This window comes from Heloderma suspectum, chromosome 6 (assembly GCF_057233095.1).
Source record: "Heloderma suspectum isolate Gila_16-S chromosome 6, 16-S_ref, whole genome shotgun sequence".
Lineage (NCBI taxonomy): Eukaryota > Metazoa > Chordata > Lepidosauria > Squamata > Helodermatidae > Heloderma > Heloderma suspectum.
The window spans coordinates 41621198-41643886 of record NC_139463.1 but is presented as its reverse complement, the minus strand read 5'-3'; the positions used below and the strand labels follow the sequence as shown (position 1 = coordinate 41643886).

Here is a 22689-nt window from a genome sequence, read left to right as displayed (position 1 = left end):
AATTCAGGCCGGGGGGGAGGCTTCCCGCCTTGCCCGGCCGCGAACTCAAAAGTTTAAAAAAAAACAACAACGCCCCCTGATAGGCTACGTGACGATTAACGTAGCCTATCACGGCCAGATTTGCAAAGTCAGCCGTGATAGGCTACGTTAATCGTCACGTAGCCTATCAGGGGGCGTGTTGTTGTTTTTTCTTTCATTGGAATGGCGGCGGCGGCGGCCGGTCGAAAGACCGGCTGCCGCTCCCGCCCCGCACGAACACCCGACAAACCGCCGGCCGGACCCGCCGCCGGGAGGGACATTCGACGAAGGTAAGTCCCGTCCCGGGGGGGTGCGGAGGATTTCTCCCTGAAACTTGTTCGGGGGGCCGAACACGTTGGCGCTCGGCCCCCCGAAGTTTCGGGGAGAAATTCTCCGCCATCCCTAATCACAGAGTGCCCCAGTACCCTCCCTGCAGCTCCCCACGCTGCCTTTGTAAGTTTGAGAAAGCAGACTGGGATATACAGGACAGGACATGGTATTGAGTGGGAACAATCAAATTTGAATCAGACTGGATCCAAGAGGGGTTGGTATGTATGTGCACACGCACATATGCATGGACGACAAAAATCTGTCGGCACCACTCCCCCTCCGTGGTTTTTGGAGTTTTATCATAGCACGTGTACTAAAAATTAACTAACGGGAGAGATGTATGCATTCCTACTTAAAAGGAACAGGCATCTCCTACACCTGACTTGCTTTTAGTGACCAGAAGCAGTTTTAAATGAAGCGAACTTTGAATAGCCTGATGTTTGTGAACTGATTTGATTAAGGGGTGCTTAACCCTTTCCTTGCAGACTGTTTTCCCAGTCAAAACCATCACCCTCAAGCTACTTTTATATATTTTAACCGGGGGAGGGGGGGAGCGGGGGGGAGGAGTAATTTTGATCAGAAAGTGAGGAAAGTTAAACACTCCTTCTGCATGCCCCTACCAACCCTCAGCTGCAGCTCCAACCAAATCCAAAGCCCATTCCAGTTTCATTTCAGTAAAAGGGGGAAAAAGAAATCAGCTTGGCAGACTGTTCAGGGGTCTCCTGCATCATGACTAGGTTGGCTCTCCTTGCCCCTGGCAACCACTACCAGCAGCTTGACAAACCATCCCAAGAAGGTCTCAAGCTACTACTCCACTGAAACGTTTCTTCAAAGGCCTGTGGGGTCTGTTATACCTCATGCCATATTGTATATCTGTTACCAATGCTGGGTCCAGGTTTTGAGGGTCGTTTGGACAAGATGCTCCCTGGGTCAAGCCCCATCTTCTCCTTGTGACTGTTGCTGCTGCCCATTTGCTTTCCTCTCCCTTGGTCCCAATCCAAGGGAGGCTCCAGGAAAAACTGGTTTGGGAAGTATAAGGGTGGCAAAGGCCATTATTAAGAGAGCAAGGATTTAATCCATACTGTGAAGGAAAGTTGGGAAGTAAATGGAGGGGTGGGGAAATATGGGGTGGGGGGGGGGAGTACCTGCTACCATTTGAAATCATCCCTGGTGCAACTGGCACTCTGGCCCAAGGAGAGAAAGACAAGATGTGTGGATCTTGGTGCTCCCTTTCCTCCCTCGCTTGCTCGCTGGGGGGTGGGGGGGTGGAATTAATAGGCAACAACAGCAAGGAGATGGTGCAGTTTGGCTAGCAGGCTCCTGGGCCTGGTCGTGGCCCCCCTATTGGGCTGTGGGCCTTGGAAGGTGCACAACGGTGCTGATCTCTGCCACCAGCCCTGCTGCCGCCCCTGCCCATGGTACACAAAACGCAAAGAGCAATCTGCAAAAGCATTCAGAAAACACTTGTCACCCGAGCTTTATGTGCAAGCAGTAGTTTATTAAGCAACTGCAAGGCATACATCAACACACGAGGGTCCAGCGATCTTGTGGTCTCTTTTCTTCCCTGCACAGCAGGAGCGCAGCCCAGGTCTGGTCACATCAGGTCTTGGTGGGTGCTGGTGCTACTCATGTACCATGGGAAAACAGCAGGAGGAGATGAGACATGTTACAGCAATACAGTTATGAGAATCAGCAACAGATGAGTTTGCTGATTTTTTTTAAGGGAGGGGATCGTGCATGTTCCTTAGCATCATAAGGACTGATGCGTAAAAGAGTCTCAGATAACAGGAACCTCTCCCGTATCAGCTCCTTCCCACACCACATTCCCATCCCTCAGTACCTTTTCTTTGAGGGGCAAGATCCAGCAGTGCAGCGCTTTGCCTGCAGTGCCGCTGCTGTTATGAAATAATCTCCCTACCCAAACCTGTCACTCCTCTGTTTTAGGTCCGCCATTAAAACGCATGCCCTAGAACAATTTGCCCTAGAAGCCAGCCTGGCAGTTCCCACCTGACCTTCAGAAGGCCAAAAATTCCTCTTTCTTTAGAAAAGCTTTGGGGTAATTGCAGAGAGATAGACGATGCTTCCTGCCTACTGTAACTTTAGTCATTTTCTGGATCTGTGTGATTTGGGGGTGCAAATTCTGTACTTGAGATCCACTGGCTAAGAGGCCAAGATCCATCCCACACCCTCTTCTGTGCAGGCCGTGAGGGAGGCTCACCCATTACCAACAGTATTGATCAGCTGTTCCTCCGTGGGGTTGTGAACCTACTTGCTTCATGAGACAGTTATGCAACAGGTGAAGTTGTTCCTAATATGGGGCTGGTGCCATAAGGGACACTGCACCTGCTCCCCTGCTGTCTACAGAGCCACTGCCTGGGGCACAGGAAGCTGCCTGGGATGACTGGTTGGCTGCCCAGTACAGGTGTCATTGCCTTTCCAGGAGCCACTGCATCCCCAGCACTGCTTAATAAAGGCTATCACAGTGCAGCATGTGTTTTTTCTGTGTTTCATGGGGGTTCGGGAATAGAGCTATTGGGCTTCAGCTATTGGCCAGCAGAGAAATGAAATAAATAAAACAGGGCGCCCTTTCCTCCACCCTATGGGCTTCAGATAGCCACAGATGGCACTGAGATCAGCAGGGTCCTTGATGGGCTCAGGGGCAGTAACCCTTCCTCTCTCCACTCATTCAAGTTCTCTGGACTATGAGGGAACAGGCCTCTCAGGGCGCACAAGTGGGATAGGTGCTGCCGCCCTGGGGCAGTCAGTGGGGTGGGGGAGGGGGAGGGAACGGGGAGGGCAGTGAGTCCAGCTGGGATGCTCCCCAGCAGGGTTCCTCCATCTGGCAAAATAGAGGGGGTGGGCTGCACTGGCCACATAGGTTGCCAAGGGGAGCCAAAAGGGCTGGCTGGCTCATGCAGGAGTACTGATTGGCTCAGATGCAGGGATGGTGTGGGCACCCGATTCAGTCTGGGAATCTGACAGACCCACTCCTGCCCACACCCCCAAGCCCCGCTTGCTGAGCCCCTGCCCCTGCTTGCCCCCTGCCCACGGTCCGCGAATGGCCTGCACTTAGCCCGGCGGCCTCGTCGAGCTTTGTGGTCACCATTTTTAGAGAAATAAAATGGCGACTGCAAAATGTGCAAATTTGCACACATGCGGAAATGCGCATTTTTGCAAATGCATGTGCAGAAATGCGTTTTCCAAAAAATGCACATTTTTGCATGCACACTGTGTGCCCTCGCAAAAATGCACATTTCACACATGAGACTATGTGCATTCGCAAAAATGTGCATTTTTGCACATACAAAAACATGCGCATTTTCAAGATCGCCTTTTTTTTTTTTTATGGTGACCATGGAGCTCAATGAGGCTGCTGGAGTAAGTGTGGGCTGCTCGCTGAGCCTGGGAGGGGCTCAATTGCAGTCCAGAGACCAGGGGGCAGGGGCTGGGCAGGCATCTGGAGAATCCGGACAGGGGTGAGTTCGCACATCCCTACTCAGATGTTCCTGTGTGCGTCTGGAGGAGGTTCCAACCTTTCCTAGAGTGGGGATTGTACCATGGATTCAAACCAAGGGCCTCCAGCATGTAAAACAAACTTCCACCAGACTGAGGCTCCTGCTGCAGCCTCTGTGCTCCTGGCATCTACAACTTGGTGGAGCTGGGTGTTACATGTGCCATGACTTATTTGTTTGTTTAATTTATATCCCACCTTTCTGCCAAAAAATGGTGCTCAAGGCGACTAACAATAAAATACAGCTTAAAAACAATATCTTAATTAAAACATAACACAAAAATAAATGAATTAAAAACACAACGGTAAAAGAAATACACACCCAACCCATTGAAACCCCCTTCAGCAACAGACCAGTTTATGTGCCAAAGGCCTAACTTAGACTTCCTGTTTTATTGTGGATTTGTATGTCAATGTTAATTGTGGTTTTAACCAATTTTGTACACCACTCAGGAATGTGTTCATGAAGAGAAGTATATAAATATTTTAAATAAATAAAGCGGCCATTCTGCTTGTGTGAGAGTAGAATATCCCCCTGCCAACAGTCTGCCCATGTTTGTTTCCAGGTCTTATTTTAACCTGGGATACCTTGAGTGTCCTTGGATGGGAAGATAAGTAAGTTTTACAAATAAACCTAGTTCATTCTTCAGTGGTGGAAGACACACAGACATGTTAATTCCTCTTTCATTATTGCAGGGCAAGGAGGAAAAGAGATTAGGGGATGTTTCTTTTCTAGCTCCTGCAGCCAATTATGAAAAAATAGTGTTTCACTTGTATGAATATATTTTTGGTATTCTTGTTATAGAAAACACTTTACTGGGGTTTAAATTCCTGGAAGCTTACCTTGTTTTGTCTGACATACTCAATTTTTCTGATCTAGAATAAGATCTAGAATGCAATCAGAATTAAGACTACTTAAAATGCAGTTTTATACAGTATAATCTAGTGTCCAGTTGAAGTTAGATCAGGATCTACTGGTAGATCTCTAGGTAATTAGCAGTAAATCAGCAAGGTTTTCTATCTCCCAATTATTTAACAATAATTTCACATGAAAAAGGCTCCCCACCCCAAATTAAGCCACTGAAATGAAGAATGATTGGGGGGCAACTGTGGGCTCATTTCTCATACTGAAAATGAATTCCTGGGCTGAGCATGTGTATGTCTGGCCCCTAAGTCACTTTTTAAAATTTGAGTTCAGTTGGTGGATCTTGGGATTCTAGGTGTGTGCTCTCTCTCTCTCTCTCTCTCTCTCACACACTCACACACACACACACACAGATTCTATAATGGATCTCCTCAGAATGGCTACCTTGAAATAGATCAGTTTCTGGGAAGTGGGAACACTGAGCTAGAAGAACAGGAATTCATCCCCAAATTCGTGCTTCCTAACAAATCATGGCTTTGGAGGAAATTAGCATGAAATAAGGTAAGAATTGTCCATGTGGACAGAAATGGAGGAATTCTGATGTCACAGAGTTTCTTTCTTTGTTTTCCAGGTAGTTGAAGTTGAAAGAAAAGTCTAACAGCTTCAGGAGGGATGAATGGGGTGGGTGGGTTCAGTTTGTGACTGCCAATTCTACCCCCTCCCTTTTACACACAGAAAGACTCTATGTCTACTGGATCAAAGACATGATTGTGTAAACCAGGCTCTAAACAGACTATTGTATTGAGTGAGTGATCTTTAAAATAGACACACCAGCGTTTGTCAATCATGGTGTTAGGTTCACTTTACAGCCAGGAACCTGACCTTTATCATCACAATCTTTATATACCAATACTAATTTCAAGTCTTCACTTGCACTTATGTAGCCAAAATGGGACCACACAGACATACAAGAGGGTTGTATCAGCAGGTTTAGGGGAACCCCACAGTTTACAGATGTACAAAAAAATGTTCACATATGAATAGTAAGGGCGTCGGGGGAAGAGAACTCAAACCAGCACAACAAGGACAGTGTGTTCGGTGGCCATGGAATGCTGGCTGGCTGTTTGGGGTGCAGGGGGGACAGAAGACCTGATGGGAGGAGAATGGAACAGAGTACCCTGGAAGAGGGCATGGCTGCTGGACTGGAACACTGTCTAGAAGCCCTCCACACTGTAACATTTTGTCGCAGGCCACTCTGTGCAAATTATGGATGCTTAGGAAGATTTCACTTCTGCACAAGGCAGACCCTGGTGAACCACGTGCAAAACTACTTACTCAGTATCATCTTGCGAGTAATTTTCTTCTACGCAGTACTTGCTGATTTGTTTCCACTTGACAACCAGGACAGTTGACCCAATAATAATGGGGAGGAAGAGAAATATGCTTAGCAGTATCCACGTCCGCATGTTGTCTTCTGTGGCTCTTTCTGTGAGATCTAGATGGAAACAGATTTCACAGCAGCTTCACACAAGAATGAAACCAGAGTGGACTTGCAAACCATTTGCCTAGTTGTAAAGGTTAAGTAGGACTTGCCTCCAGGTGACCACCCACTGAGCCAGATGTTGCCCAATCCTATGCATTTTTACTCACACTGGTGCGCACGCATGCGCGTGCACACATGCACGCACACACACACCCTGTAGATATGTTTAGGTGAGCAACTGTAATCCTTGGTTTGCAGCATTTCCTCAACCTGAGCCTAGTCCTCAAAGAAGCCAGCTCTGATGTTCTAGGAAGCCTACTAATATATATATATATTTTTTTTTTGGGGGGGGGGGTTCTAAAAAACTCCTCCTCTCACCTACATAGATCCCCCACAAAAACACACCTTTTTATACCTAAACCATTGTGAGGTCAGTGACTCAGGAGCAATTGTTATCTCTTCCTTTGATCGCTTTTTATCCTATAACTGCGGGCCAAACTACAGGTCCAGGGGGACTGCTAATTTGATCAGGGAAGTGGTGTGTGGGGTGGAGATACTTAACCTTTTCACCCTCCCATGCTGGCTTCCCAGTCTAAATCAGGTCCCTAAATCTAAATCACCATGGTCTGGAAGTCACCATAAAATGCATCTGCGTGCGATGTTTATTTTTCAGTATTGACAGACTGGCATTCTATACCTGCTCAGCCACTCTCTTGTATTAAATGCAGGGGGAACTGCACCTTTGAATTAACAGTGCTATCATTCCCGTGATGTGGGAGATATAGCAATGCCACTCCTTCCCATACTGCTACTGGGAAATTGAGATTTTTTCCTTGCAGCAGCTTTATTGAAGGTACAGGAGATGCCAGGGTGGGGCGGAGCGGGCACTGTCAGGGGCTGCACAGACAGTGCTTTCAAGGACAGAAGAGCCCTCCGAAGGTGTGGATCCCACTGGACCACTTTTCTCTGAAAGAATATGGCCCTCAAGCCCCAAACCACTTTGTCACTCCTGCTCTAAACACGAAATATATAATATTTATTATTATTGCATGTATAACATATATTTAATTAAAACTGAACCCCACCGTTTCAGTTTGTGATGAAAAGTGGGTCCTGAAAAGACTGGAAATTACTGCACCAGAGCCATTTGCTCGAATACAAGATAAACTTACTAACCAGATTCCAGAATACGAAGCCCACTGTCAACGCTTCCTCCCAAGGAGCTGCCTTTACTTTTGCAATTTGGGGGAGCCCATCCTGGATTACAGTGGCAGTTCTTTTTGTTGTTGCACAGCTGAGAAGAAAAAGATGCGAGAGTAAGAACATTTATTCCATTCTTAAGTGTTTTGTCTTAAAAAGAAGAACGTGCTTTATGATGGGATCGACAACTTGTGGCCCTCTAGATGTTCTGGCCCACAATTCCCATCATCCCTCACCCCTGGTTGTTAGCTGAGGCTAATGGGAGTTGTAGGTCAAAACATTGGGAAGGCCACAGGTTCCCCACCCCTGCTTCAAGAAAAAGCTTTTTTCTTGTTCTTTCTTGAGAAGGGCCTAAGTCCTAGTCCACCAAATAAAGTAAAAATCTAACGTGTAAACTGAGGCCTTGTTCTCACAAACAACAGCTGAAGTGGTAAACCTGGATCTAAGACAGTCTTCCCCAACCTGGGACCCTCCAGGTGTTTTGGACATCAACTCCCATCAGCGGCAGCCAGCATAACCAATAGTCCACCAAATAAAGTAAAAATCTAACGTGTAAACTGAGGCCTTGTTCTCACAAACAACAGCTGAAGTGGTAAACCTGGATCTAAGACAGTCTTCCCCAACCTGGGACCCTCCAGGTGTTTTGGACATCAACTCCCATCAGCGGCAGCCAGCATAACCAATAGTCAGGAATGCTGGGAGATGTAGTCCAAAACATCTGGAGGGCACAATGATGGGGAAGGCTGGTCTAGGCTGTACCACTTCAGATTGTAGGTAAAGACTTGCATGACTGAATGTTCCTCTGTACAGAAGAAAGTCCTGCAGACAGAAAATGAGCACAGGAGGAAGCAGGTGCGATGGAAGCTGGCTGGACTGATGGTCAGCTTGCCAACTTAATTCAATGCACTCTGTATTTCTAAGGTCTGAAAAATCCCATTCTCCAGCATTCTGTATTTATTGCATTTAAGTGTATTTAATTCATTTTGTGGCCCTATATCTGTTATCCCACAGCCCCATCCTGTCAGTTAAATGCTGCTAACTCAGCTCTGAGTGTCCTGTAAAATGCTTTAAAGCAAGGGTGCAGAACTTCAAGCCCAGGGGCCAAATCCAGCCCTCCAGGGTTCCTCAGAAGACCACGCCCCTTCCCCTGGCCCAACCCTCCTTCTTCCAACCACCAATCCTTTGGTGGCTTCCCACCTTTTGTGCAGTTTTTCCCCATTCCAGAAGGTTGAACTGCCTCTCCTAAGGCTCAACTACTGGCAGTAAGCACTTTCTGCTACAATATGCTGGTTTTTGTGGCCCAGCCCCTCTTGCCTTCAGCTGCACCCACCACTAGAATGTGGCCCCTGAAAGCTTCTCCAAAATGGAATTCAGCCCTTGAGCTGAAAAAGGTTCAACACCTCTGATTTAAAAGATTGTCCTGCTTCTTATAGGGCTGCTCAGGGGTGGTTCAGCACTTAAAAGTGGGGGAGGGCAATCTGAACTCCACACCCACAGTCTGAAATGGCACACTCTGCTCTATCACATCAGGACTCCACTAACTCTTTCTCCTGCATGTGGAGGTCTGTGGCAGACACTGAAGACAGCTGAGTTTCCAAGGGCAAAAACCTCCTCCCTTGACAGTAAAAACACTAACACCGGATATATAACATTCATTTTACTTACTCCATGCCCAGAGCATTTTTTCTCAGGATCGCAATCATACTTCAGGATGCTATATTTTTCACATACTTGTCTGAGACAAACCTAAAAAAAAAAAAAAATCTTTTTTCAGTTGTCAGAAGAATCAATGCTTTTGAAGAGGCCGTTTGCTGCACCTCCTTAGCCAACACCCCCTCCCTGGTCTGCGTTACTGTAACACATCAATTGCATGGAAATAAGTGTCAGATTCCAGTGGATGTGTTAATATCGTGGCTGAATTTCTCTGGATACACCAGGCCAACAAGAGCTCAGAGCAGCCTATGCATGAGCTGAGGTGAGCTGGCTACCTCAGAACCAAATTAGACATCTGACAGAAGACTCTGGTCTGAAAGCCCAAGTATCCAAAGAGCATCTACAAAAATAGGGGGAGGGTGCGAATTGGAGGGGAAAGCGAATGGGGGATGAGGGGCATTTAAGCTTTTCCCAGCCTACTGCTTTGCAACTGCAATACCCTCTTCACTGCAGTGGATTCACCTGCTGCAATCCACTACAAACTTAGGGCACAATCCTATGCATGTTTAGACAGAGAAAAAGCCTACAATTCCCAGCATGCCACAGCCAGATTGCTGGCTGGGGCATGCTGGGAGTTGTAGGTTTTTTCTCTGTCTAAACATGCATAGGATTGCGCCCTTAGTTTCCTGATACCTGTCACATGCTTGCCACTTCTACCTCCAAATTGTGCCCCCCCACACACACACATTTTTAAATGCCCACTGGAGTCCTGCCTTCCCAGACCCACATCTTCTACCAAGACCCAAAGGTGGCAAATTTTAGGCAGCAGAGTGGGAGACAAGAGTGAGGTGTTCCACAGGCACAATCCATAGGCCATTCTCCTGTAAGCCCAGTTCAAATGGAGCATCACAGGAGTACAGAGAACTTCCCACTCACTTTTTGCCCCATATTTGTTAGTAAGGAAGTAGAGGTTGGATTTCCTCTCAGGCACCAAACTTTTCAGAGCCTGCCCTCCAAAAAGGCAAAGCTCACAAAGGTGTCTAACACAAGGGGCTCATAGGCAGATTTGGCTCAGCTGCGGAACGGGAGACTGTACTGAACTGGCAACACTGTGACTGGAGAATTTGCCAAGCCAGAGGAAAAAGGACCCAAGCCCAGGAAAAGAGGGACTACCATATTTAAAGGTAAGAGCAGAATTCTTAAAGAAACTGGGGCCGCATCTGCAATAAGCCAAGAATCCTGGTTTAATCAACTATGATGTGAACAAACGATGTGCTTTTGTGCACAACCCGATTGCTCCCACTTCATTCCTCACTTACAAATCAGGAAGGGGAGAGCTTTGCATGGCATCCAAATCCAGGATTATTGTTAATTGCACCCAAATAAGGCAGGATCATAAGACAGCTTTATAATAGGGTTAGTTGTTGGTTTATGAATCCTGGCTTATTTGAGCAAATTTAACCATAATCCCAGCTCATTCAAATCACAGTTTATTAAGCCTGGATCTCTTGCTTATCATTAGATGCAAACACTCCCTGTGTGTTTCACTGGCGATACATATTGTGAATAAAGGACCCCCAGATACTCCCTTCACCCACTCCCAAGGTTTGCCATGTTAAAACTGCCTTGCAAATAGCCAGTCACCCGGTTGCCTGAGGTGAAAACAGCTAATGACATTCATCAATTTTTAAGAGAATTGGAAGCAGTTTGAAACAAGCATTGGTTCTTTCTCTGTAAGCACATTTATCTTATTTGATATATTTATATTAAAATATAAAAACAATCAATTAAAAAACAGCAATAAAAAGAAATAAACAGCATCCAGCCAGTTTAAACTCCCTTCAGCAACAAACCAACTTACATTCCAAAGGCCTACCTGAATAAAAACATATTTGCCTGCCAGCAGAAGGACAACAAAGAGGGAGCTAACTTAGCCTCTCTTAATAGGGAGGTCCAGCGCCAGGGAGCAGCCACTGAGAAGGCCCTCTCTTGTATCCCCAAACATGTCTCCAATGGTGGTGGGCCTGAGAGAAGGGCCTCCCTGGAAGATCTTAAAACCCAGGCAGGCTCATATGGGAGAATGCAGTCTTTGAAATAGCCCGAGCTCAAATCGTATAGGGCTTCACAGATCATAACCAGCACAATATTCCCAAATGAAATGAAGCCTAAATATGTAAATACCTAAATAAAGGCATTGTATAAGTAATAACAATAATATCTAATGGCATTAGCATCCCTGCTTCTCCCCTGCCTTCCCCTGCCTCTGTTGTTTTGTCATTGTCAAAATGTTAAGCTCTTCCAGGCAGAAGCCTACCTTTTTCCTGAAGTTGCTCTCTAAAACACTGTATATGCTGATAACACAGTAACAACAACAACATGCCTGATTGTATTCCGTACCTTTTCAACTCCACATTTGGTACCATCTTTCACCAGCATAGGGTCCGGGGCACCTTCTGGCTGTTTAAGGTCCAAAGATACACAAGTAGTACCTTTCACTGGAGTATACAGGACAGGAACTTTCATTTTAGTAAAAGGAGTTGTGTACGGATATGCGCAAATTAACTTTCCACATCTGATATTCCTACCAAAGGCATTTGAAGAAGAGAACAGGATCACATGCTATGCAAACATTATGTATTAGAAATCGCAAGTTTTCATCTCCAAATTACCAGACTTGGCAACTGAGCTGAACTATTGACACTACAAATGCAGGAATGGAATGCATAATTTGTGATGGTTTCAAGCATTCCAATTGCTGTCTCATGTTTGGAAAAGAATCATTTCGCTCCGGGAGAACTAGTATGATGGTTATTAACAAATTATCACCTGTGCATTTTCCTGTAGCATTTTGTATTCATGGATCTTCTTATCGTTGTATTTTGGCTGACTGAGAATCTTCAAATGGATTTCACCAGCCTTTTCTCCAACAATATCTTGCTACTTACTTCCTCACTCAGATGCAGAGTGAGGGGTGTGGATTAGAACAGAGACCAAATTCTTGTGAGCATCCGCATCATAGAATCAAAGACGTAACCAAAAAGATAGTCCCAGATCGTAAATACAACAGATATGAAATTTAAAAACCAAGCTCACAAGACAGGATGATATTAAGGAACTATTTTTGTGTCACAAACATACCTCTAACATGTCAAGCAGGACTAAAATATTTGTATAAGTATGTTGATTTGCTCATTTATCTTGATAAGAAGCTTAGCAATTCAATAATCGTATTTAGACATATGAAGATTTAAGGTAAAAGTTAATCTTTGGAATTCTTACATAAGTAACATAAACAGTAGTCAAAATAGTTTGAACGTATTTTATAGCATCCAAAAATATATAAAGGAGACTCAGAACACACCATAGGAAAGCTGTCCTCTTGGATCAGCTTCCCCAATGTGTTGCCTGCGAACCAGCCTGGTAAACTTGATATTGAGTATCACTGAGAACTAGCAATTGTATTTGACTTTGCTTAGAAGCCTTGTTTAGAATGATGTTGAATGTTTCATGTGTTTGAATTTATGCACGCACAAGCTTTTGTATTTAGTACTGTTACGCTGATACTTTTATAGTAAAAAGACAAAAAGACAAATCTTGTCTGAGAGAGTGTTTCTTAAGAAATAGAATTCTGTGTCACCCTTATTGAGAGTGAAATATTAAGCTTGCTCTATGACTGTATTTGGTTTTTGGAGACCTTTATATATGTGTGGTTAATCGGGTAGCCCAGAGTTGCCTACATAACAATAACGTATTTTGAAAGAACTTCTGAACCAGGGCATATGCCACACATTCCCACCCCCAACATCACACAAAGATCCACCCAATGAACAATATATTCCAGTTTCTTCTCTGTTTCCTAATCACCTACCGAAAAGAGCAAGTCTTAAAACCCTTTCTTGGATCAGTCCCACAGTGTCCAAATCTATCTGTCTGACCATTAATCTCTTCATAACAAGCATGCGGAGCACTTCTTGACCCTATAAATATTGAAATGGCCTTGGTTAGAAGAACTAACAGAAGAAAACCATTATAATCTTCAGGGTCCAGACACGTACAGTTCAAACCCCTGCTGGCAGAGGCTTGTCTTTCCCACCCCCATAGAAAGAGCAGTTTTCCTCCCCAACAGCGCTCTTGGACGTGCTAATATGTACTTCATGGTAAGAATGCTGCTGACACTTGCTGCAATGGCAAAAAGTGGTGTGTTGTTGTTTTTTAATTAAAAAGGGGGACAAACCTTTGCCATTGGTGGTGTGAAACTGAAATATAGGTCCCACAGGCCTGAAAACTGACTCCCCCTACCTTGAAAACTACAGAAAGTTTTCACACCCTGAGAATGGGATTGCAAAGGTGGAGAGGTACTTTTGGCTCAACCCTAAGTATATCAATGCTGCAGACGTAAACTGGTATAATAGGAATTCCCTCTCCCCAGGGAATTCTGAAATCTGTAGTTCCATGACAGGGGGCTAGAGATGTATAGCAAACTGTAATTCCCAGGCCCCAGAAGTAAGCTGTTTCCTCGGTTTTTTAACTGCCGTGAGTAAATGTTTGTTTGTTTGTAAGGGGCGGGATCTTTAAAAGAAGCCGTTGTCTCACTTACTTTTACCAAAGAGATCCTGACATTGTAGATCAGGTGACTGACAGAACCCACTGTAACAGAACCCAGTGTTGGAGGCACACCTGAAACCATTCTGGACATAAACATTGACCGGGCAGGATGCCGAACTCCCATTGCAGTACTCCGGAAAATCACAAGTGTTATCTATTGCTGTTCTACATATTGAGTTTCTTGGTTTAAACTAGGCAAAAAGAAAAAAAAGGAATTAGTGACCTTTGTGGGGAAGGGCCACAGCTCAGTGGGAGAGCACAAGCTTTGCATGCAGGAAGACCCACATTCACTGCCTGGTAGAGCTGGGAAAGACTCTTGTCTGAAACCCTGGACAGCTGCTGCCGGTCAGTGTACACAACACTGAGCTAGAGGGGTGAGGGTCTGACTTGTTATATGGAAGATTCCTATGTTCACGACATGTGTATTTGATTGTAGGGCTTTTGACAAATATATCTGTTAGGAAGAGAAGATGGAACAGGGATAGATCCCCTTTAAAAAAAATCTCTGATCAGCAACTTGTAGCCCCCGGTGCACATGCAGAAATAGTCTTTTGGGCCTACAATTCAGAATGAGCATTGGGTGTGTATCTGTATCTACATGGCTTTACTCTCAGCCGTCCTGGCCAATGATGCCTCCAGGTTAGGCCTGGGTAAAAGACAGGTTCTGGCCTTCTCTGTGCAGCTCCCTAGGGGTGCTTCCAGACAAGGCTTTTATAATGCCATTGGTTGGCCTCATTCATGGAATTTTACAGGGGGTCTAGACAATGCTATCTTCCACTTGTTATCCTCCCGTGTTTTCCCACCACATTGCACAATGCCTTCTGACTAGCCATGCTAGAAGCCCTCTGTCTGGAAGCACTCTAGGTATTTCTTCTTGTCTGTCTGCCTCCCTATCCTCCGATTATCTGGCTGGCTTGATTATCTGCATCCCTAATTCCAGTCTCCCCCAGATGGACCCCTTGGCTCAGAACATGGCCAGCGAAGAGCTCTGCCTCTGCACTGACTCTCTTCCTGTGCCATGTTTATGCAACCCTCAGGTTGGCCTAGGCCCTCCTGAGGGATCTGCTCCAGCACCCCAGTCCTAATCCTATTGGAACTTGGGCATCAAGAACCCTGTGCTGTTGGCTGTAAAACCTACATAGGGTTAAATGATTGCATCTTCCTGACTCTACTATCTTTTGATCATGAATGAATCGTCAATGAACAGAGCTAAGAGCGACAGAGGATGCATGGCTGCTGCTGAGAATTGCAGTTCCTGTATCACCACCATCTCCTCCTCCTCTCCCCCTGTAATATCTAGTATAGAAAAAGTATGTCGATACTTCTCACTTATGACACACTCAACTTCTCCTCAGTGTTGGAGGGTTGCCAGGAGTCAGGAATGTACCGGCATATGTGGTGGGATTATGCAGAAGTCCAACCATTCTGGTGGGCAGTGGCAGCAGAAATTGACCATATTACAAACCAAAATATCCCACATATGCCAACTCTAGCAGTATAAATTTGTTTACATGGGAGGCCAGTGATTTAAACAGTAAGGAGTTGATTACTCATTTGCTTTTAGCTGCCAGATCCAAGATAGCTAGGTTTTGGAAGGGATTCACTTTCCAGGGATTAGATGATTGGTATGCCGTGGTCTGGCAAATTGCCATAATGGAAAAAATATCGCACAAGTTGAAGGTGGCCAGGGGTCAAAGCAAACACAATTCATTCCATGCGATATGGTTTGACATTATTGCATATAGGAACAGGACCGAACATCAATATTTGATTCTCTTGCACTATAAAACCCTATAGCTTTTATAAGGAAGAAAATAAATGAAGAATAATCCTGAGTCCTGTCTGGTAAAATATCTAATAGCACTGACAAGAATTACCTGTGACCTCTGTACACCCATTAAGATATAACTGTATGGGATCGTTACCTTGTCGTGGTGCTGGAGCTTGAGCACCTCAATGACATCATGAGCTAAACCGTGAAGGGACACCCAAGACGGGAAGGTCATGGCAGAGAGGTCAGACTAAATACGATCCCTGGGGAAGGAAACGGCAACCCACCCCAGTATTCTTGCCATGAAAACTAAATGGAACAGTACAACCAGAGATATGTCGGTATACCATTGGAAGATGGGACTCCCAGGTGGGAAGATGGTCAAAATGCTACTGGGGAGGAACAGAGGATAAGTTCAACTAGCCCCAGATGTGATGACGCAGCTAGCTCAAAGCCGAAAGGACGGCTAGCAGCCAATGGTGCTGGTGGTGAACGACAAATCCCATGTTCTAAAGATCAACACACCATAGGAACCTGGAATGTAAGATCTATGAGCCAGGGCAAATTGGATGTGGTTATTGGGGAGATGTCAAGATTAAATATAGACATTTTGGGTGTCAGTGAACTGAAATGGACTGAAATGGGCCATTTCACATCAAATGACCACCAGATCTACTACTGTGGACAAGAGGACCACAGAAGAAATGGAGTAGCCTTCATAATTAATAACAAAGTGGCTAAAGCAGTGCTTGGATACAATCCAAAAAATGACAGAATGATCTCAATTCAAATTCAGGGTAAGCCATTTAACATCACAGTGATCCAAATATACGCCCCAACCACAGATGCTGAAGAAGCAGAAGTAGATCAGTTCTATGAGGATCTGCAGCACCTTCTGGATAGTATGCCAAAAAAATACGTTATTTTCATTACAGGATACCGGAATGCTAAGGTGGGTAGTCAAATGACACCTGGAATTACAGGCAAGCATGGTCTGGGAGAACAAATGAAGCGGGACATAGGCTGATAGAATTTTGCCAAGACAACTCACTGTGCATAACAAACATTCTCTTCCAACAACCTAAGAGACGACTTTATACATGGACTTCACCAGATGGTCGACACCGAAATCAAATTGACTACATCCTTTGTAGCCAAAGGTGGCGGACATCTAAGCAGTTGGTAAAAACAAGACCTGGAGCTGATTGTAGTTCAGATCACAAACTTCTTATTGCACAATTTAGAATCAGACTAAAGAGAATAGGGAAGACTCACAGATCAGTTAGATATGAGCTCACTAATATTCCTAATGAATATACAGTGGAGGTGAAGAATAGATTTAAGGGACTAGATTTAGTAGACAGGGTCCCGGAAGAACTATGGACAGAAGTTCGCAACATTGTTCAGGAGGCGGCAACAAACAACGTCCCAAAGAACAAGAAAACCAAGAAGGCAAGATGGCTGTCTGCTGAGACACTGGAAGCAGCCCAAGAAAGAAGGAAAGCAAAAGGCAACAGTGATAGGGGGAGATATGCCCAATTACATGCAAAATTCCAGAGGTTAGCCAGAAGAGATAAGGAATTATTTTTAAACAAGCAATGCGCGGAAGCGGAAGAAGATAATAGAATAGGAAGGACAAGAGACCTCTTCCAGAAAATTAGAAACATCGGAGGTAAATTCCAGGCAAAAATGGGTATGATCAAAAACAAAGATGGCAAGGACCTAACAGAAGCAGAGGAGATCAAGAAAAGGTGGCAAGAATATACGGAAGATCTGTATAGGAAGAATAATAATATCAGGGATAGATTTGACGGTGTGGTCAGTGAGCTAGAGCCAGACATCCTGAAGAGTGAGGTTGAATGGGCCTTAAGAAGCATTGCTAATAGCAAGGCAGCAGGAGATGACGGTATCCCAGCTGAACTGTTTAAAATCTTGCAAGATAATGCTGTCAAGGTGATGCATGCCATATGCCAGCAAATTTGGAAAACACAAGAATGGCCACCAGATTGGAAAAAATCAACTTATATCCCCATACCAAAAAAGGGAAGCACCAAAGAATGTTCAAACTATTGAACAGTGGCACTTATTTCACATGCCAGTAAGGTAATGCTCAAGATCTTGCAAGGTAGACTCCAGCAATTCATGGAACGAGAATTGCCAGATGTACAAGCTGGGTTTAGAAAAGGCAGAGGAACTAGAGACCAAATGGCCAATATCTGCTGGATAATGGAGAAAGCCAGGGAGTTTCAGAAAAACATCTATTTCTGTTTTATTGACCATTCTAAAGCCTTTGACTGTTTGGATCATAACAAGTTATGGCAAGTTCTTGGTGGTATGGGGATACCAAGTCATCTTGTCTGTCTCCTGAGGAATCTGTATAACGACCAAGTAGCAACGGTAAGAACAGACCATGGAACAACGGACTGGTTTAAGATTGGGAAAGGAGTACGGCAGAGTTGTATACTCTCCCCCTACCTATTCAACCTGTATGCAGAACACATCATGCGACATGCTGGGCTTGATGAAGCCAAGGCTGGAGTTAAAATCGCTGGAAGAAACATTAACAATCTCAGATATGCAGATGATACCACTTTGATGGCTGAAAGCGAGGAGGAGCTGAGGAACCTCATGACGAAGGTGAAAGAAGAAAGTGCAAAAGCTGGGTTGCAGTTAAACCTAAAAAAAACCAAGATTATGGCAACCAGCTGGATTGATAACTGGCCAAGAGAGGGAGAAAACGTGGAGGCAGTGACAGACTTTGTCTTTCTAGGCACAAAAAATACTGCAGACGCTGACTGCAGCCAGGAAATCAGAAGACGTTTACTTCTTGGGAGAAGAGCAATGACAAATCTTGATAAAATAGTGAAGAGCAGAGACATCACACTGACAACAAAGGTCCGCATAGTTAAAGCAATGGTATTCCCCGTAGTAACCTATGGCTGCGAGAGCTGGACCATAAGGAAGGCTGAGCGAAGGAAGATAGATGCTTTTGAACTGTGATGCTAGAGGAAAATTCTGAGAGTGCCTTGGACTGCAAGAAGATCAAACCAGTCCATACTCCAGGAAATAAAGCCAGACTGCTCACTTGAAAGAAGGATATTAAAGGCAAAACTGAAGTACTTTGACCACATCATGAAAAGACAGGATACCCTGGAGAAGATGCTGATGCTAGGGAAAGTGGAAGGCAAAAGGAAGAGGGGCCGACCAAGGGCAAGATGGATGGATGATATTCTGGAGGTGACGGACTCGACCTTGGGGGAGCTGGGAGTGGTGACGGCTGACAGGAAGCTCTGGCGTGGGCTGGTCCATGAAGTCAGGAAGAGTCAGAAGCGACTGACCAAATAAACAACAAACAAAAAAGAAGATGCAATCCTGATGGAATTTGTTTTATTTTAGTTTCTATTTTGGTTTGGTTTGGTTTTATTTTGCTTTGTTAATATTACTGAAATTCAATAAAATCTGTATAAAAAAAAGAAAAAGTATGTTGATACCATCACACCGTGAGTTTCATCACTCCTGTTCCATTACATTGGATGCTGCTTGACGACCATTTCAACAGAATGCTAATGTCATGTCATGTGTAGGCATTACCAGAGGGGAGAGACAGAAAAGCAGCAGACATGGGGCTGCTATTTTCAGTGACAGCCATGTGTTTCCCTAACGTCCACATCCAGTCTGATTCTTACCTTTTTGTTGCCTCTCCTCTGAGTTCTAGACTGGGAGAATCTTCCCTGTCAAATCCACCTGGATCACAACACTGGCTAATTATGCTATCGAGACCCCTAAATTATTTCCCTTCCCTGGGTCAACATCAGCACTTACACCATATGGAAATAGCTGTTAATACTGAGAATATTCAAAAAGCAGCACTCTATCTTCAGAGGCAAGCCTTCCTTAATTTTGGTGCAGTGCAAATTGAACTGACATTTCCCTCCAGTTTGCAATGATTTTATGTACAATAGTTCAAGGGCTATGGCAGTGTCAGTTCAAAACAAACAGAGGAAAGGCAGTGGTGAAGGGAAGCCTTCAGTAGGCATCTTCATGGTTCCAGACATTAACACCTTACCATACAGTCTTGGCAGCATGGTTCATTACTGCACATGGCTCCTCGCTGAAATGTGCATGTGCTGGTACAACATTTACTGTGCTTACAATCCTGAAAACACAATCACATGGGTGATCAGTACAGTGCCTGAACGGCAAAGAAAACTAAATGTAATGCTATAATTTTAAGAGTTAAGACCAACAGGACATTTTAATGCACATACATGAAAACTGCTAAAATCTTTCCTGCTAAATCATGTGTTTACATTAAGAACAGAGGAATGTCAAGAGGCAGAAAAGGACAGGAGGGAAACCTTGCCTTGAAACTTTGCCCAAATTACACATGACTATACCAGTGGTGTGATTTACACATACACACATGCACGCACCAACAAAGCAGTGACAATCTCGAGTGGGAAGAGCAGTGGAGAGGGTCTGCTTAACCAATTCCCTTCCTGTCGTTTGTTTATTGGATCAAGCAGGGTGGCTGAGAATTATTATAAATGTACAATTTCATGTTGGTTTTTAACAACCCACCTCAAGCCTCTGGAATAGAGCAGGATACAAATTCAAATAAACAAACCTGGCAAACATTTCTCAGGTACTGACCTCAGCTGAACCACAATCGCACTTCTCTCCAGGTTCCAGGATACCATTCCCACAAGCTGGTTTGCTTCTTGCACTTTTCTTCTTATAGTACAATTTTAAATTAGGCCTGTTAGAAAGGCAAGTGGGTGTCTTGAACTTAATGAAATTTTGGAAGTCTTCAATGCTGCAGCTGCTAAAGGCTTTAATTCCATTTGAATGTCTGAAATATAATATGAACACAACACACACATTTTTTAAAAAAAATATTCTGACATTTAGCCCTCACAAGAGCTCTCAAAGCAGCTTAAACTTCAAATTACAAAATTATAATAAAATTTTAAATAAATTTTAAAATAAAAGCCAGGAGGCGAAAAACCACTAAAACCACCTGGACAGGAGTCGGCAGAGTAAAGCACAAACAACACAAAATGGGGTAAAATTCAGCATGAACCAATGCCTAGCAAAATAAAAGAAATCTTAAGAATACATCTAAACATCGTAAGAGAGGGGGCAAGCCATGACTCTCTGGGAAGGAAGTTTCACAGTCTGGGTGCTGCAGCTGAGAAGGCCCATGCTGTAACTCTACCAGTTGCATCTCTGAAGGCAGTGGAACACAGAGCAGGGCCTCAGCTGTTGATCACAATGGCAGGCAGGTTCATTTCCATTAATCCAGGGATGGGGAACCTCCAGGCCACAGGCCAAATGTGGCCCACTTAGGTTTTCCCTCCAAGCCCTGACCCCTTCCCAAGCCCTGCTCTTTCCATGCACCACTGCAATGGAAAAGGAATCCCCACTGTTATCTCTGATCACTGATTGGGAATTGCATCAGGCACATGACTTCCGTGCTGCATGACTCATCATGACTCAGCCAGCACTTGGAGGAGCGGCTCCTCCAAGCACCAGCCAAGTGATCTGTCAGGATTGGGCCAGGGTCACTGTTGAGTCTGAAGATTCAGATTCAGAGGCGGAGCTAGGAGAAGAAAGCTGGGGCAGAGGGCAGGACAGGAAATTCCCCAAGACCCTCCAGGAGCCAGCAAAGAACCTTCCCGAGGGCATATCAATCAGGAGGGCCAGGTACACACACCGCCTTCCCCTGGCCCTGTGGGAAATTGCTCCTTTCAGAGGGGGAGGAAGGGCACGAATTGGCAGATGCAAGAGTCCGCCATCAATCCAAGAGGGTGGACCTTATGAGAGGAGGGAGGCGGTCTGCCAGGCTGGCCACCCATCAGAGGCAAGGGAGGCAGGACCCACCCTGAAGGCAGGCCTCAAAAGGCCATTCGGGTACTGAGTACTAGCCTATAGTGAGCTGAGCGGCAACTCCCTTCCCTTCTGAAGTTTCTCTGTCAGAAGACTCAACTTAGCCAATTAGACCCTGAGGGCAGCCTCTAGCTTTTACTGATTCTAATGGTTTGAAGAGCCATTCACTGCTCAGCGGGAGGGCCTGGAAACCCAACATGACCCTTCACACGCCACCCCAATTAGAACGGCAAGTGGCAAGTGAAGAGGGAACCCAGCTGAGCCAGCGCCTGGAGGAACTGCTCCCCCAAGCACCGGCCAAGTCCCTTTCTCTGTGCCTCTCTCTGTATGAAGAAAGGTAAAATGAGAGCACAGGTGTGGACAATGTTAGTGGAGGGGGTGGAGCTTCGGGGCAGGGCTTCAGGGAGGGCCCCCACCCCCCTGACAATCATTCAGCCACCTGGTTTGGTCTGGGGGGCAATCCAGGCCCTGAACCAAAACAGGTTCTTCACCTCTGCTTTAAACCACAAAGCACATAGCAACACCAACAGACACAGCACAGTAGACGGCACCACCATCTACCAATTACAGCTTTGGGCCCTCAAAGCAGCTAGATAAGGAAGGAACCATTCCATATATGACAACAGCAGAGTACCTCCATGTTATCAAGAAACTTATCAATAGTGGGGCTGAACAAGAGTGGCTTATTAAAAATCCACATGAACACGTTTACATACTGCTGGACTAATGAAGCTAATTTACTGGGAAAAGTTCACAAAAATATAACCATCAGTGCAGCTGGAGGAGTCTTCCCGAGGTCATCCCCTGCTCATTTAATGAAGGTGGGAGGAGTGAAAGTGTACGCAACTTCCAAAGCATATCCACTCTTAGAAACATGTTAACTTCAAATATGATTTATACACATGCATGCGCACCCACCCACACACATATATAAAACCATTTAAAGATACTTAGATCAAGGATTTTTAGAAATATAAACAGATCTTTAATTTACAAGTAACCCCCCCCCAAAAAAAAACAAAAATATAAATAGACACATAACCAAACAGCGAACATGCTATATATTGTTTATAGAGAAAGAAAAGATCATAAAAGGGGGGAAAGAATGATAGATTATAATTATTTTGTTTAGAATTCCAATAGACTCTAAAAGGTTCCCATTCTTCTACACCAAGTAATTTTGGAAATTTTGCAAGATTACAGAGTTTAACGTATCATTCTCTTAAAACAAGATGGCTCCGTTCTTATGATTCTATGATAAATTGATTTAATTTTGCTGCCACTATCACAGGAAAGAGTGGTACCTTTTTATCCCTTGGTACCACACCTTTCAAATATGTTGGTAGGTATATTGTGGGAGCTAA

General features: G+C 44.8%; 1 protein-coding gene across 4 annotated transcripts in view; it reads right to left on the bottom strand.

The window, feature by feature from the left end:
• Window positions 1–1828: 1828 nt before the first annotated feature.
• The window catches only part of LOC146340692 (disintegrin and metalloproteinase domain-containing protein 2-like), a 54491-nt gene continuing 33630 nt past the window's right edge, over window positions 1829–22689 (bottom strand). For all 4 annotated transcript variants that reach the window (XM_084808192.1, XM_084808195.1, XM_084808196.1 and 1 more), the window contains 10 exons: window positions 20090–20288; window positions 19503–19592; window positions 13658–13856; window positions 12929–13037; window positions 11458–11641; window positions 9073–9153; window positions 7384–7501; window positions 6060–6219; window positions 4703–4747; window positions 1829–1970 (listed from right to left, as the gene is read on the bottom strand). In XM_084808192.1, coding sequence (XP_084664318.1) covers window positions 1943–1970; window positions 4703–4747; window positions 6060–6219; window positions 7384–7501; window positions 9073–9153; window positions 11458–11641; window positions 12929–13037; window positions 13658–13856; window positions 19503–19592; window positions 20090–20288 — 1213 coding nt within the window. In that variant the 3' untranslated portion in view covers window positions 1829–1942. The remainder of the gene's footprint in view (window positions 1971–4702; window positions 4748–6059; window positions 6220–7383; window positions 7502–9072; window positions 9154–11457; window positions 11642–12928; window positions 13038–13657; window positions 13857–19502; window positions 19593–20089; window positions 20289–22689) is intronic.